At 41.9% G+C, this 16,816-nt stretch overlaps 1 protein-coding gene across 1 annotated transcript in view; it reads left to right on the forward strand.

The window, feature by feature from the left end:
• Positions 1-16,816, forward strand: part of FCHSD2 (FCH and double SH3 domains 2) — a 119,637-nt gene that overhangs the window by 23,211 nt on the left and 79,610 nt on the right. Inside the window, exon 3 of the mRNA XM_066207567.1 lies at positions 2,678-2,723. Coding sequence (XP_066063664.1) covers positions 2,678-2,723 — 46 coding nt within the window. The remainder of the gene's footprint in view (positions 1-2,677; positions 2,724-16,816) is intronic.

Raw genomic sequence — 16,816 nt, forward strand, 5'->3', positions numbered from 1 at the left:
TTCATGTTCTTATATTGATTTTTCATGAAGGTGTGAGCTTTACACATTTCCAGCCCGGGTGGACATCCATGAAATAATTAAGCCCGTCTGTTTCTCCTGTTTCCCTGTAGGAAAACCTAATGAAATATGATTCTCCACTGACCTGACTCCTTAATTCACATTGTTATGCTCTTCTACAATGGGAATATAAAAAGATACCTCAGTATTTCGTAGCATCTGTTGCCTTAAATTGATACGGATAATTGAAATGTGTGGCAGTGGCTGAAATTTGGGCTTGGGAATTTGCAGTGACAGTGAGGGCTCAGCACTAGAAAAAGTGGCGTTAGCAAAGTGGGGGTGGCTGGAAGAGAAGTTTTCTTTCTCCTGCTCTCTTAGAATTCCCTGGTCTCACCGAGCTCGAGGAAAAGTGGGGCAAGTGGAGTGAGTGCACTGCATTAACGTTGGCAGGATAAAGATGACATTCAGGAATTACTGTCCACAAACAAAGATGCTTTTTTGGGGAGTGCAGTTCTGGTGTTTCCTGCACTTAGTTAATGGTTACTTCGAGAAAAAGATATAGAAGTAGGTATTAATGCTCCCTAGTTTAAAAAAACCCCACTAAATAATGTTCCTGCGTTCTTGCAGACTCACTAATTCACTTCTTAAAAAGTTACCAGTGGTTAGAGAACATTTTATTACTTCATGGAAAGAAATGTTTCCTTATATGAATGGATTTGAAAGCCCATCCTGAAGGACAATAAGGTTAAGACTATCCCAGCTTGGCGCATAGAATCTGGATACACACGTCAGAGTAAAGAAACTATGATGCATTTATTAGTCAGACTTCTCTTTTCCTCCGCTCAAAATAATTTTCTCCTGGGAAACGTGTTGACTTCAGTCTCCTCTGTCATGGTGTTTTGTAATACATTCGTAGTTGTCATAGGAGGATTGCTGCATGAAGTGTCCCAAGGTTGAAAGCAGCTTTGTGTTGGCCCAAGGGAGGGAATCACAGTCCCAAAGCACCGGCTCTAAGGAATGCAGACGGCCGATCCCGGCGGCCTTTCCGTGCTCAACCATCCTCCTCAGTCAGCAAAACAAATTTAAATGTTGGATGCATCACCTTGCCAGCTATTTCCCCATTTAAAATACAGAACAAAATCTAACACTAAACTATTTCTCGTAAGGAGGTCCTGCTGTACGATCCATTCTCTTCCTGCCAGAGCTTGAGGTCGATCTGATTCCAAGATTTCTGTTGGTCTTGGGAGTCAGTTTGATTCCCATGTGATTTTATAATCCTGCACAAGGGCTGGTTGAACGTTTTGGGTTTTCTTCTCTGGTGCCAAACTTTAAATGTAGAAGGTTTTTGGGGATGTCTCGGGCATCCTGCTTGTCACAGTCGTTGTTTTGCAGTTAATTTAGGAGGAATTTGGTTTGAATGGGGTGGGGAAAAAAAGCTCAGGTGAAATGCACAAGTTCATATCCAGGTTTGGTGTAATTCAGCCCTGTTTTGAAATGCAGTTAGCTGAGAATTGGAAAATAACTTAGTTTGCCTGAAGTATTCCCAGATTTACATTCCAAAGACTGCTGCTTGTTTTCTTCTACATTTTCCATATTGATTACACATTTCAGTTATTCCTTGGACTTATTTGTGCAGCTCTTTATGCTTCTGATAGAAAAGTGAGTCTTTTCAGAGGAACACTGTTGGAGGTGTTTGCTGAACTGACTGGGATATTGGATTTTGGAGCAGGAGACCTTAAAAGAAATTGGGTTATAATATTAGCTGGAATACTTGGAATGGTTTACAAAGGAAATTCACTCACAGGCGTCTCAGCCAACTTCACTTGTTCCTATGGAGGTGTTTCATATGGGAGTCAGCCCTTGGAACCCACCTGGGCCACGCGAGGGGGATTGGGGAAGTTCAGCTGTTGGAGCTGGAATACGGCCACATCTTTTGGGCTGTCATTGGTCTGGGAAGAATTTTAAGCAATCCTGATCCATTTAAACTTTTGTTTTACATCCTGTTGGGGAAGCTGAGCCTGTAGCCTGTGCATACTCTTCATGGATGAAATGGAGTAGATAGGAATAAAAGGAGCCTGTCCTGAGCTCCTTTTTATTGAGCTAACTTTATTAGAGGATGTTCCTGAGGTGTGTTTTTTTCTTATTGGCGTGTCACCAGAATTATTGTGTAACTAATTTAAATATAATTAGATTTTTTTTCTTCTGTGCCTGTGGTGTAGCCTTAAGCTGAGTTGTTTGTGGTATAGCTTAAAGAAAAAAACTCTGATCAAAATAAGTCTGAAAAAAATGAAGTAAGTCTGAAGGATACATAAAGCCAAATCCTGTCCAAATTCCTCCCTCGGCTGCACCACTGGAAAACTGATGAGCTTTTCATGAAGGAAACGCTATTTATGCCTGGGAACTGAGTGGCCCTGGGAACTGAGTTTGCCCAATAAAACTTGGAAATTCAGCCATCACACACGTGAAGTCCACACACGGTCGTTGCTGGGCTACTGATGTGCACTTGTCAAACCATTTCCCTTTTTTGTTGCTGTTTCACTCTGCAGACTGTCCAGCAGAAGCTCCTTGTAAAGTAAATTATTGGATTTGTGGAGTTTTGCTCTCTGTGTTAATGGATTTTGATGAAATTATTGGAGTGTTTTGCTTAATGGTCTAATGGAATTTCTTTGCTTTCTTTCAGAGCATTCAGTCAGAAAAGAGCTGCAATTGAGAAGGAATATGCACAGGTAGGCTCTGGAATAATTCTGGTGTTGCACTGTTGGGATAATTTGTTAATCAGCCAATTACCATGGTGTATGTTTTTTTCATTTATCTTTTCCATAAGTTACTTACTATGAAAATGTGTTGAAGTTCTGAATCAGTTTGGTCTATACACGGCTTAGGCCCATTCTGTTTTTTCGTGTCTTTTGACTTGAGGAAGTTCTCGAGGACAGAAAACATTTTTAACATTTTTTCCCCAATTGTTATGAAGTCAATCTCCGCGTGGTTTCCTCAGAAGTCAGTGTGAAACTTGAGCGAAAGGTAAAATCAGGTCAATTAGAGGGAGAGGAAATGTTCTGGCTTACTCGGTCCAAAATAAATTTAAATTCACATTCTTCAGTAAGAGCGGCTTCCCATTCATCTGAAATAAAAGCGGATTTGGCCTCATGCTTGTGATAGGGAGTGGAATGAATTTTGATTTGTTTGCGAGAAAAGAGGGAGGATTGCTTTTTCTCCCCCGGTCCAAAATTAGAAAGCATCTAATGAGGGGCAGCTGCCTGTTTAATTTACAGTAAAGGCTCTTGGAGCTTAAGTCCAAGTACAACAGATTAAAAATACATTAATTTATTTTAAAATAGATTAAAGGTAGAATAAAATCCAAGAGAGCGAGCTCGTGGAGCTGGGTATGCCATAAATCCAACTGGAGATGTGCCTGACGTGGAATGTGAGAACACAAGCTGTCACTAGGCTGCTTCCAAGTGCAGCTTGTAGGATGTCATGTTAAACATCCTTTCAGTCCTCAGTGCTGCATCACCCCCAAAATACACAAGAGCAAACGTGTTCTGGGGCCAGACTTCGCTGTCAGTTGGGAAAAGATGATTCCTGTGCCTGTGATGGATGGGTTTTTAGTGCTGGATTTTCTGCGTGTCTTCTCAGCCTAAAACTCGTCTGAAAACCCTTCCTAAATCACGTGGAGTTTGTGCTAAGGCCGCTCACTGACAATGGTGCCGTAAATTATTGGTGCTCCCATTCCTTCTCCGGATGTGAATTTACCTTGGCAAATATCAATTCCATTGGCAGCTGAACTAAACTTGATTAAATACCTGAATTTTTCAATGACGGTGCCTCCTGAAGCTGCGGTTAAAAATGCGTATTTCTGAGTGATTTTTTTTAAACTGACGTAGGAAATTCAACACCAGTTCTTAATGCATTTATCCACTGGACGCTGGGAACGTCTTTTACATGCGGAGACACAACAGTCGCTGCATTTAGGGAATCGTCTTGATAAGTTGGAAAAATAATTACACTCTGCGCTTCGGGAAGCTCAGACTTAACAACTGAGGCTTTCAGCTCCTTGGATTTAAACCCCCCCCCCCCAGCTTTGCAGCAGTGCAGCTGCAGCATTTGAGATTCACTGAATGGCTGTTTATATGAATGAAGTCTTGTGGGATCGCTTCCTTGGATTGCTGATAAGTGCACAGCTCCAAAACAATGTCGGATGCTTCTTCCAGGGCCTCTAAAAGGATTTCTGTTTTTGGAGGTGGTAATAAAATTTCACATAAAGCCTTTTGGGGAGAGAAGTTGTGCTCCACATAAATGGGAAGTCGCATTCATCAGCAGTGGGATATTCCTTTTAAACCACTTATAAAGGGAGCTGGAAATGCTCAGTGGTTTACGGAGCCAGATTTCTAAACCTTTTCACAGATTCTCTCCAAATGCCTCGTGTCACCTTAGGGAATTTGGAATATTCTGACATCTGACTTTTTTTTGGCAAGCTAGAAGCAGTAGAAGGGTGGCCAGTGAAAATAAGTTTCCCAGAACTGAACGCTTTGTTGGTTTAAAAAAAAAAAAAAAATTGTAGGTTGGTGCCCTGCTCTTGGGTGCCAAGTTTCTAAACACAGAGTGCTTTTGTTGGGAGCAGGAGAACCTGTCCAAAGGCAAGTGAAACACCCCAGCCCAGTGTTTATAACTTGCCCCTAATTACATGGTAAGTGGTGCAAATGCATGTGATGAATTACAGGGCCTGGATTTGAATTTCCCTGCTCTTATTTTGTCCAGAGGTTTTTTTTTTTGCGTTGTGTTTTCACCCTGTTGTACCTGTTGCCTTTGAAGGTTTTTGGGGGTATTTTCTGTTTATTGTCCATCTCCAGTGGGTTCTTTCCTGGCTTTTCTAGGCTGTGCCGTGGCAGAAATGGGAGAAGGATCCAGTTTTCTAGATCAGTTGGGATTCTGTACTCAGCTCTTGCACTTGTATTTTTGGTCCTGCATTATTTAATAAATGCTTAGAGGCTTACCTTAATATTCAGAAATGAGAGCTCAGAAAGGTTCTCATTTCCCACTAACAGTGTGCCAGTTAATAGTATTTAAATTGCAATTTTATATTGTTATTATTAGCTATTCTCCATGATTAATAAGCTACCTGAAATCAGTGGCTGAGAATGCTCCTGTGGTGAAAGAACAGTTTACTGAATGTGTGCTTTTGCTGCTACCTACAAAAAACCATTATACCCAGCATGTTAAATGGGTAAAATGTTGGTTTTTTGGGGTTTTTCCTTGAGATCATGAATACATCTCTGCCGCAGTTACTATTATTTCACACTTTTAACTCGAGAGAGAGACGGGTCTCTCACAGTCTGGGTACACACAGATGACCTTCCTTGTCATGTTTTGGTTTTGCTTGATGTTTCATTATCATCGTTTCAGAGTAAAATGTGACTCCAGGCAATCAGCATGGCCTGGCCCCTTGGAATTTGCAAGTAACCTCAAGGAGGTTGAGTTTCCCTGCATGCTAATGAGTTTCTAATTGTAGTACCTCAGCTAGAGGCACTGACGTTGTACAAAAAAAAGGTGGGAGAGCCCATTCCCTGAGCTACATTTAAGGTGAGGCACAGGTAGAAGCGTCTGTTCAGTTGGTTTTTTAAAAAGAGGCAGTAATTGTTAGGATTTTTTTCTCCTCTCTGTGTTTTCTAGAGGTCAAGTTAACATTGAAGAGCTGTGGGTGCTGAGTAAAACCAGCTTATCTGTCATCAGGAGGGGACAGGGCACTCGGTGTTGATTGCTGTGTCTGTGGCACTGAGAAACTTCATGCATTTAAAACATTTTCAAATGTGGGGAATAGCGGAGTTAATGTAGCTTATAGCCACACGGTCCAGTTGGCAGCTCCTCATGTCCGTGGCAGTGGTCAGGAGAGGAGCCTTAAATGCCATGAAATGGATGTGAGAGGGAAAAAGCAGCTGGCGGTGGAGTGAGAGGAGCAGGAAAGGTGGGGAGGTGGATGTAAGCAGACACCGTGGTCACCCTTACCCATTTCCCTCACCTTGTGTCTCACCAGACCTAGAAAACATACTAATTTCAAAACATCAGAATATATACATTAATATTCCCTTAAAAATTACAGTATTCCTATGGCAATTCTTGTCTGTATAATATGTGCATGTGTGTACATAATATATAAAGCAGATAATAAATAAACATACATAACATGATTTGTTTTATATCTTTATATATATATTTTGTATATAATGTAATTGTATATTTGCCAGAATGTACTGGTCTTCCATTGTTTAAAATCAAAACAGAAGCTGACCACTTCTTTTACCATGTTCTGGCACGGGTGCCGAGCTGCCCAGTGGCCTTTTGAACAATTTTTCAGAGGATTAAAATTGTAAGGGTTAAAATCAGACATTCCCACTATGTCTTAGTCACTTCTGCCATGGCTCATTTTTTTTCCTTCGCTTTATCATGTATTCCTACACTTTGTGAAAATTAACTGATTTATCTTAATCCTGTGAAGACTGGGAAGGTGATGGTATTTGCCTTGTAAGGAATGAGAGAAACTGAGTGAATTTTAGCCAAAATAACACAAATCTCTGATAGAATGGAAACTGAACTCTTTTGAAAATACACTAATTTATTGCAGCATTTCAGTGGTGGCCGTAGGAGCAGGAGGATGGCAGACACTGCACAAGAACAGCTGGAGATTTGAGATTGGTGCTGGGGAACTCTGTAAATAGAACCCTGTCAGCATGGAACACCAGTCACCTGAGTTGATTCCTAAATCCCAGCAGGCAAAACAGCTGCAGCATGGCAAACACAGCCTTACAACAGGCTTGGAATACCAAAAAAATCCCAGGGTGAAGCCAAGTCCTTGCTCTGCCTCCGAGCTACGGAGCCCCTGGAGCGGCAGGAAAAAATAACTTGAGGTAGCTGCCCTGCAAACCCAGCAAGCAGCTTTCCATGAGATCACTCCCTGCAGTCTGGGCAGGATGGGTTGGATTTTTTAATCCCAAAGGATGCAGGAGGTTGCTGTGGGAGAGCAGGAAAAGATTGTGGACTTTAAGGGTGGGTCCCCGTCTTGGGGACAAACAAGGAGCAGCCCTGGGTTGACTGCTCAGGAGCTGTTTTGTTAACTGATGAACTTAAGTTACTTGTTTCTTCCTGTGAGGATGATTTTAGAGTTACTGTGGTGCTAAACCTCCCTCTGGATTATTTCTGTATTACCTAAGGCATTTGTCTTGGTTTTTTGTTTTTTTTTAATGGTGAAATCGATGACTTCGGTAACCAAGCAGTAATTTAAAAAGAACCTGTGAAATTAGTTTGTGTCTGTGTGTGTGGAAGATGTATTTTTAAGACTTAGGACACTCCATCTTTTAGGGAATTAGGATCTTTGACTTCTGTACTCCAGATCCTGTGAGGAGAGTTTAGTTTGTAATGAGCCCATACGCAGGAACTAGGTTGGTTTTTGTTTTCTCTCAGGCTTATCTTTGGAAGGAATTCAGCTGTCATTCTGTGGTGTCTCTGCAGAGAAACTTTCACTTGTAGTGCATGAGTGGACTAGCTTGAAATTTCTGTCCTGGGGATCCTGAACTGTACAGCTGCTCTATCTGGGTATGTTTGGTTATGTATCTGGATATGTTTGATAGCAATTAATTTAAAAGATAGACAAAATATTCCAAAACAAACAAACCCAGCCTGTACCAAGTGACCCTGGAGGCTTGATGTGCTTCATGTGTGCTACCTGAAAGTGTGGCAGAGCTTTGAGGTACCTTCTTTCTATTTTACTGATAGTGTTGCAGATCATTTTAGCAGACATTCAGTGTGTTGGTTGAATTGAATGTGAAAATCGTGGTCTTGTCCAGCAGCACTGGGGAATGTTCTCCTCCCAGCCCTGAGCCTGGAGGAGACTTTGTGCCGGACTTTCTCCAAGGTCCCTTTTTTCCCAGTGGTGGCTGTGAGAATGTGGCACCTCATTTCTTACCTGTACAGAGAGAACAGGTTCAGAAATCCTATGATCCAAGGTCTGACTTGAATATTCCACTTTTCCTGTTGTAGGAATTTCTATAGGAGAAGGCAGCAGACCCAGGGAAGCTTCGGGTGTGACTTTATTTTGGATGTTGCTCCCTGAAGCCTGGTTGGCACATCTACTTGGGGGAGGGGGGAAAGCTGTATCCAAGAAACATCTGGATCCAACAGCAAAAATGCCAGAGCCATTCAGGCCTATTCCTGCACTGCCTGATATTCCCCCATGGATCCTTGAGGGCTGTGAGGCTCCTCTTTTTCCTTCCCTTGGAATCTTGCTGTAGTTGCCCCCTGTGACACAACTGTGTCAGGCAGGTTTGCTTCTAAACAAACTGTGCTGCTTTCCATGGGCTTCCTCCTGCTCTTTCATGGACCCTGGAATCTAGGGAGGGTGTGGAGCCTTCCGAAGGAGCTGATGCTTGCTTGGAGATGATGTCTTTGGTTTGATACCCATGAATTGTTCCCTGTGAGGGTGGGGAGCCCTCAGGGTGCCCAGAGCAGCTGTGGCTGCCCCTGGATCCCTGGAAGTGTCCAAGGCCAGGTTGGACAGGGCTTGGAGCAGCCTGGGATAGGGGAAGGTGTCCCTGCCCGTGGCAGAGGGTGGGACTGGATGGTCTTCAAGGTCCCTTCCAACCCGAGCCATTCTGGGATTATGTGACTTAATTTAGGATATTTCTTTTGGATAATCACTGGCGTTTTCGAAACACGATTTGGATTCTTCAGGTAAAAAAAAACCTCAGAGTAAGACCTGTGTTTCAACCTGGGTTATGAGCAATCACTTTAGGTCTTTGTTCCTTGCTGTATTCCTGAAAAATCTCGTGTTTAGTGTGGAATGCCTGTGATTTCAGATATACCTGGAGCCTGGGCTGTTCTGTTAGTTTGTTTTAAATCTCGGCATGACTAACTTTCCAGTTTCAGGGAGAGGATCCGTAGCACTTCCCAGTCACTGCCTGGCGTGGAGATCATGCATATTGATGGCTTGGTTTGGTCCCTTCAGCCATGGTAGTGCACAATGCATCAGCAGAACTTGCTGCTTCCAGAAAGAAAACACCTGCCCGGTGCTACCTTTGGATTATGTCCTCCATTCAAAGCCCTGGGCCATCCATAAGCGGGGCAGGAAAATGAAGTGTAGGACTCCGTGGCTATTCAGGCCATTCTTCCCCACAAAGCATGGAGAATCAGCGGCCGTGAAGGCCACAAAGACGGATCTGCTCCATTTCATAAATGGTTAGGAGCACTATTGTGAATTTTAGAATAACTTGTAGAGACAAGTTTGACAAATCAGGTGTTATAATGGGATTATTGATACTATTCTGCACTTGTCACAGTTCAACCTCTTAGCGCACGTTTCCCTTTTTTTCCCCCCAAACAAGAAACTCTTTAGAATTCTCTATATTAAATGTCCGTTTAACATTTAATATAATATACTTTGCCTGGAACAAAGGCTGTGGGTCTGTGAGTGACATTCCAAACAATATTATCGTTGACCTTCTCTTTTTATGTAGATTTTTGCATTCAGTTGTTCGTGTACTTTTCCGTCTCCGAGAAACACATGTCAGAACTTGGAGTGGGGGAAGAAGTGGGATATCTAATTTTGGTCTTGTCTCACCGGTTGTTCTGTTAGAAGAAAAATGAAAATGCCCTACACACTGCAGTATTAGTCCATTTAAAGAGAATTTTAAAAGGCAGCCTTTTGAAAATGCTAAGCTATCTGCTGCTGTTTTCATGGAATTCTTCAGGTTAAAATAATATTTCTCTAAGAACAGAGCAGGACTGTCAGCTTCTATTTTCAGTGAAAACATCTAGTTCCTTGTAAAGGGGCTGCTAAGCTTAGAATGACTCTATCCCTACAAAGAAAGCCCTTCATAAAGAAACCCCATTTTTTGCTGAACTGATGCAAGCAAGTTTCTCTGAGCCTGCTTGTAATAGCAGTTATTTTTCTTTCCGATTACTGCGCTCAGAAGCATCCAGGGCCTGGAATTCGGATCCTTGTAAGTGGTTCTGCTTGCAGATGAAAAACTTTATTCTTCAGAGCTGCCCTTTGCTGGGCCATTCAGCTCCACCAGTGGGCCACGCAGTGGCTCCTGCAGCCTGTGGAGTTATCCATGAGCTGCTTCTGTGGGCATTGTTCTTTCTCTGCTGCCTCAGCGTCTCAGCTCTTTGCTGGCACGTTCAGCCCAGTCATCCTTCCCAGCAGCTGCTTTTCTTTTTCCTGGGATTTAAGAGGGCAGGCGAGTCACAACTCAAGGCTTCCAAAATACGCACGGTGGAAACTTTCGGCCTCCAAAGCAACAGCAACAGCAGCGCTGAGTCATGAGTCCGTGCCAGCCATACCCTGCCAAGGCTGCTCCACCTCTCCTTGGGCTCCTTTTCCACGTCTTTCCTTAAATCTTGTCCTGGGAATACAATACTCTGTCATTTCCTAGCTTTCCACACCTCATACACATCTCACATTCCTCTCAGAGTTTTTTGGGTGGCGGAGGTTCCTGGGGGTTGCCTGTTCCAACCTCCTTAACCAAACTGTAGTTTGGTGAGGCCCTTATCCCTTTCAAACTTGGAAAAATCTTTAAGCATCTTGGTTCCCAAATTGCATCCCTCAGGAAGAACGTGTCTTTGTTCTCAGGGCTGTTTGAGAGCCAGGCCCTGCCTGAGCCACCTCCTTGGCTGTTTTCCCTGCTCCGTTTTTCCCAGTCCCCTGATAATGGTGGTGCCATGTTCTCCTCTCAGCTTTTGGGTTGGTGTCAGGTCCTCAGGAAATGTGTCCCGCTGGACATGGCTGTGCAGGGGTCTACAAGCAGTCAATATGCCCAGGAATGCTCTGGATGTGCGTTTGGGAGTGTTTGTTTGGGGATTTTTAAATCCCAAAGCTTCTAGGTAAGAAGGCAAATACTTGGTGCATGAACATCACCCATCATCCCTTCCTTGTATTTTTCTGGCAGGCCACAAACAAGTCATAAGCTGTTTATCTCTTAACTTTCTTTTGCCTTTATTTGCATTTCTGCACCTTGTTTGTTAGCCCTGCATTTGTTCCGGAGCCATCAATTGAAAAAAAAAATCCTTTGTATCCAACATAACTCTTCTTCTTTACCTAGTAATAAGCACCTTTTCTGTTTCAATCAAAGACCATAAATTAGGGAAAAACCAGCAACCACTGGTTTGCCTGAAAATGGTACTCAGGAGAGTGTAATTAAAAAGAAAATGTTGGTTTTTAAAAACTAACCTACGTAGAAATAAAAGTATTTAGAGTCTTATTCTTCGTATAGTTCAGTTGGTTAATTCAGCTGATGAAATTTTCTCCAATTTAGCTCGTTCAGCTGGTTGTCAAATGTTGGGCTCACAGAGGTAATTCACAGGAGATGGTGTTCCTTTTTTTCTCTGGGACTTTGAAAAACTGTTTGATTGCACCTCCGGCACAGTAGTTAAAGTGGTTTGGGGCTACGTGTGACTGTATTTTAGGTAGCGACATTTCCGAAAAAAGTTATTCTTCCTTTTCACGTGTCTCAGACCAGGTTACTTTAATTTTACTGTTGAAAAGGTCTCCGCTGGTTAAATAAAAATCAAAAACGAAAAAAAAGAAAAAGAGATTATTTTATTTACTATTCACTAATTAAAGGCATAAACTTGTGTTCACATTATATAAAGGCCTGAACATGGGTTTGCAGGAGCAGCCTGTCATCCTTTCCATCTAGAGCAATCCCCAACGCCAGGGATCCAGATTTCATGTTGGACCCTCAGGAGTTCATTAGATGGATGTGAGGAAAACTGGGCAGGGCTTCTTGGCTACTGACGCCGTTTGTCTTAGAGGATTATTTAAAGGGTAAAGTAGATGTGTTCTTAACTATTTTTAAAAACTACACTCCCTTCTTCCTCTTTCCAGCTTTTGAAGCTTGCTTTCAGACCTGGATAAACCAGGACGTGTTGACACCTTAAAAAAAAAAAAACCCAAAAAACCCCAACCCAACAGGGAATGTTTAAATCAGATCTCCCTTAAATGATTATTCAGTGTCAGGCCCTGCATCCACAGTGGGTGACTTGTTCAGTTTTATACAGATAAAGGCCTTTTAGCAGCTTCCACTCCAAAAAAAAAAGGAGGGAGGAAAGAAAGCCATCAACTTTTAGATCCTAGGGATTATTTCTTGAGAGTTCTCTGAACTGTTGCCTCAAACATTTATTGTTCTGTTTTATGGTGTGTGTGGTCAGCAGTGAAGCTCAGCTGAGTCATTCCACATTGTTTTAGAAGGAATAAATAAAAATATTTGAACATCTTGCTGCTTTAGATAAGGAAAAACCGTTCTTCAGCTGGATTCTGGGATCTGTAGGTGGCTGGCATCCCATATAGATGATGGGCTCCACTTGATTACTGGATTGGGACTATTTTATTTTAGTAGTGTTTGATTGTTATTAAGTTACTTATTAATCAGTTTTCCGTTTTGTGTTTTTTTTTTTTTTTCCCCATTGGAAATGAAATAAGGCAGTGCAACAAGTTCTATATTGGGAGATTTCCATATATTTAAAAATAAATTAACTTCTGTTTTATTGAGAAAACATTTTGAAATGCGGTTTGATGGGTAAATTAGTGACATCAACATCAGTAAACACTCATGAGGGGAAAATCCAGTGTAGGCATGGTGCAGGAACAGAACCTTAACACTAATTTACATTTTAATTTACAGATGTAAAGCATTCTTTTCAGTCGCCAGAATTGTCTTGATGATGGCGTAGAGTTATTCCTGCTATCCCTTTTTAAATTTTCAATCCTTCTCCATGTTTTTCTGCTAGGCAGATACCCTGGCTGCTGCTCATTTCTCTAGCAATATACTCTACACTGCCTTTTGCAGTTTTAAAAGGTAGTTTGTCATATTTTCAGCAAAAATAAAAGCATATTTCATACTGGTTGCAAACAGAAACTAATTGAGTAGGAGGAAGCCTACAGATTTATGAAAAAAACATCTCAGCACTGGTTTTCTTAGCTCTGCCTGTGTCCAAATATGGCTCAGAGCTTTTTTTTTAACCTTCACAAGCTATAAAGAGGTAATTAAAAAAAAAAAATACCAAGGGCTGGTTACTTTTTTTGAGATGTGAAATCTGTGAGCTCCTGGGTTTCCTGGATTTATTTCTCTTCAGGATGCCAGGTACATCTGTGTCTGCTTTTTGATTGTCTATCCAAATAGGCCGGCCAAAAATTTGCATTTTTCCTGTCACATGGGGTTTTCTTGTATTTACGGCAGCATCTTGAAAGATATTTTCTGTCTCGTGTTGGCTTTCTGGTTTTGTTTTCCCTGATAATTTATGTTCACTTTAGGTGGAGCAAAGCATCTCTGTGAATGCCCTCCAGTAAATGTGGTTGGGAGTGGAATTTGTCAGCAGGATTATTTTTTCTGCGTTCACGAAAGTGAATAATGCAGATAATACGTTACCTGCCTTTTGAAAAAAGAGTTTTCAGTTATACAGCTATTACCAGGTGTAATGATGCTAAAATTGTTTACTTGTATATAAGAATAATAATGTAAGCTCTTATATATAATATACTTTATAAGAATACATATAAATACTTAAATAAGGATCTTTTGTGAAAATTGAGGGGGCAAAGCCGATTTTTGGGTCACTGCACTCAATTTCAGGGCTTGAGTTTTGAACAGATGCTGTAAATACTCACCTGCTGCTGGGAGGGGATAGAAAATCCTGCAAGGCCGTAACTCCCCTCTGCTCTGACATCCAAAGGGAAGACGCCCCACAGCCAGGGTCAAGTTTATCAGCTGCTCCTCAGAATTGGGAGCAGAAGGTTCTCTCCCGAATGGTGGCCAAGGGTGGCTTCTCAGAAGATCCCAAAGTTCCTTTAAACACAGCTTCCCATTTATTCCTGCAGTGTTTCCCTTCAAATGGAAGGTGTGGAGGTCCCTGTTCAGCAGCTGCTGAGCCCTTGCTGTCACCTAAAAGGGGTCGTGGAGAGTCAGAAACAGCTGGAATACATCCAGATGTTTATTTTTGATTATGCAGGCTGTGTGTTAAACCTTCAGGAAGCAAAATCCCCCTCACATAACAAAATCTGGAAGTGTGACCCAAAAAGCAGGCAGCTTCTGGGAGGTCTCCTGCAGAAGGGTTTTGGAAATACCTTGAAGAAATACTTTTTTTTTTCTTTTTCTCCCCCTGCAAAGAGCTCTGTAGTTGTTCCATAGAAAAAGAACAAAAAGCATACAGAATATTGAATATATGTGGTGGAAATGTATCTTCTTTCCCTCCAATTAACAAAGACTTTGGTGATCCTTGTGACTCCAAACACCCAGTATCCCATGGTTCAGGATGAAGAAATGATAATTTTTGGTTTCAAAGGTGATTTCCTCTGTGGCAATAATTACACACCAATAAATGGTAAGAATTGTGGAGTTGGGGTGGGTGGTGTTTATTTTTTTAGCAGTGGATCTTGTCGCCATCTTTATGGTGACCTTCACGCTGGTACCGTGACTCCTTAGTTCCTTAAAACTTCTTTCTGGGGAAAAATCCGTGAGAAAAAGGGTTTTGCTGTGTGTTAGTAAACAGAGCTCTTGAATCTTAAAAAAAAAAAAATCCCCTCACACTACGTGTTTTGCAAGTTCATACGGCTTATCTACTGTTTTTGTTTGGGTTTTTCCCCTATGTGTGTCAGGCGTAAAGAAATGAGGCAAAGAACTTTTTAAGGTTCTTGTAAAATGCTCCAAAGAACCTCCCAGGAAATAATCTCAGTTGGTAAAATGTGTGTTCTTCTTGGGAAGTCACAGAGCTGAAGTGAGGCTCAGCTTCCAAATGCAGATATTGAATGTAGCTAAATTTGAATCCTTTCGTTAAAAATAAAATACTCCCTGCTTCACAGAATTTCTTTTCACTGAGCAGTGATACTTTCCTCTCTAAGACAGTTGTAAAATCCCACCAACTCCACTCCTCCCGGCGTTGTCTAGAGCAGGAATAAACAGATTGACTCTTTCGGCCACTTTCTGATGTGGTGTTTGCCAGAGTCTCTCCCTGATTATTCTTGCAGTTTGTCCGCGTTCAGGAGCGTGAAATGTTTGCTGATTCATGGCAGGATTAGGATATGCTGAGGAAGCACTGCTGGAATTGAGCCTTGCTTGGGAGCAGGGATGCGGCCTGGCTGGCCGATGGAATCAGCCTGTGTGTTCAGCAGGAATTCTGTGGGAATTCTGCTGTTCTGATCTATTCAGAACTTTTGGGTATTTTATGGGCTTTTTTTTCGCACAGTACCTAAAGCTTTAGGTGCTCACATTTAAAAAGCGTTTTCCAGCAAAAATAATAGAATGTCTGAGTGAGTGTGTGTCCCAGCCCATCCCATAATTCTATCTGGTTTTCCTTTTCCTGAAAGCACAGTGGCAGCTCTTCCAGAGGTACCACCTGTACTGGTTCTCCTTATTCTGCTCAGATTTCTGAGGTTGAAATTCACGTTTCTTCGCCAATTTCAGGGAAGAATCCTCAGGAACTCGTTTGGCTGCTGCTCTGAGTCACTCGGCAGGTGGTTTTGTGGGAGATAAATAAACCCCACTTCACTCAGGTTATCAGGGAGGCCACTCATCATTTTCGATATGTCAGGTGTTAAAATCCGTGACCAGAGGCTCCTGGTAAGTAAGGTCAGGGATATTTTTCCACCATTTAAAAAAAAAAGCCGACCCAGCCTTTAAATAAATAGAGCTGGTAAACTCTTTAGTCAGCCTTTATTATCCAAGAAATATTTGTGTCTTCCACTGGTGTGTGTCTGATCGGGATGTGTTTAATCAGCCCTCTTTCAAGTGCAGGAGATGTCCTTTTAATGAAAGATCTTCTGTTTCTTTCTCTTCAACACAGGAATTGATGGATTATTGAGGTATTAATACTGAAGTAATACTAAATAATTCTCCAGGTACTCGGGGAGAGCTTCCTCTCTGCTGCAGAAAGCACTTTGCTTTGCCAGCTGATAAGCTAAAACAAATAGCATTTGTACAGCATCAGTGTGCTCCATCGATTTGGGCTTTTTCTGTCTCAACTTTTTCAGTGCTCTCTGACTGCACTGCCAGCTGTCTCCCCACTCCAAATTATACTGTCACCAGTTCTGTAAACACCAGAGAAAACCACTTTTATATTAAATTCCTTTCCCCACATAAGTGGTCGATGGAGCTGGTAACCAAGTTACTAAAGAATCAAAAGCAGAGGAGCTTTTAATTAAAAATAATTTGGCAAAGTGCCCAGAAATTTCCCTGTTGTTGGAGTTGGGAATGACAAACGAAATGAAGAGCTGCCACTGCTGCCTTTCAGAGTGTCTGCAAGATGTATTTGCTGGGATGTGCAGATCCACAACCAAACAGTAATAAAAATAAAAATCCACAGAGCAGCTCCGGTGCCAAGGTGACCTTGTGCAAGTGGATTTTGTAAGCTGAGGATGAGCTGTGATCAGATTTCACAGGGAGCAGAAGAATGGCATACAAACCAAAGTCCTGCATGGTTTTAAGATATTGTTTAAAGGTGAGAAGCAATTTAGTGCCATGAGTTGCCTGTCATTTACATCAATACCATGCCATGCCACATTGTTTTATAATTATCCCTGCTTGCACGTGGGCTCCTTAAATCATTCATGGGCTGCTGCTAAGGTGGGATTCTGTCAGTGTGGTGTCTTTGGTTTTGTGATTCTTGGATTTTTTCAGAAAGCTTTGCCGTAAGTGATTCAGTTTTTGGTCATCCCAGGCTTTTCTTGCCCACATGCTGAATATCTCATGTTGATGGTTTTAGTGAATCCTCTTTTGCTGTGTTCAGTGTTGGGATTTCAGATAGATCTTCCCTGCCTTTAACCAGCACTGTATTTGTT

The sequence above is a fragment of the Chamaea fasciata genome, unplaced genomic scaffold, assembly GCF_029207755.1.
Source record: "Chamaea fasciata isolate MVZ Bird 193981 ecotype frontalis unplaced genomic scaffold, bChaFas1.0.hap1 SCAF_2, whole genome shotgun sequence".
NCBI classification, from domain to species: Eukaryota; Metazoa; Chordata; class Aves; order Passeriformes; family Sylviidae; genus Chamaea; species Chamaea fasciata.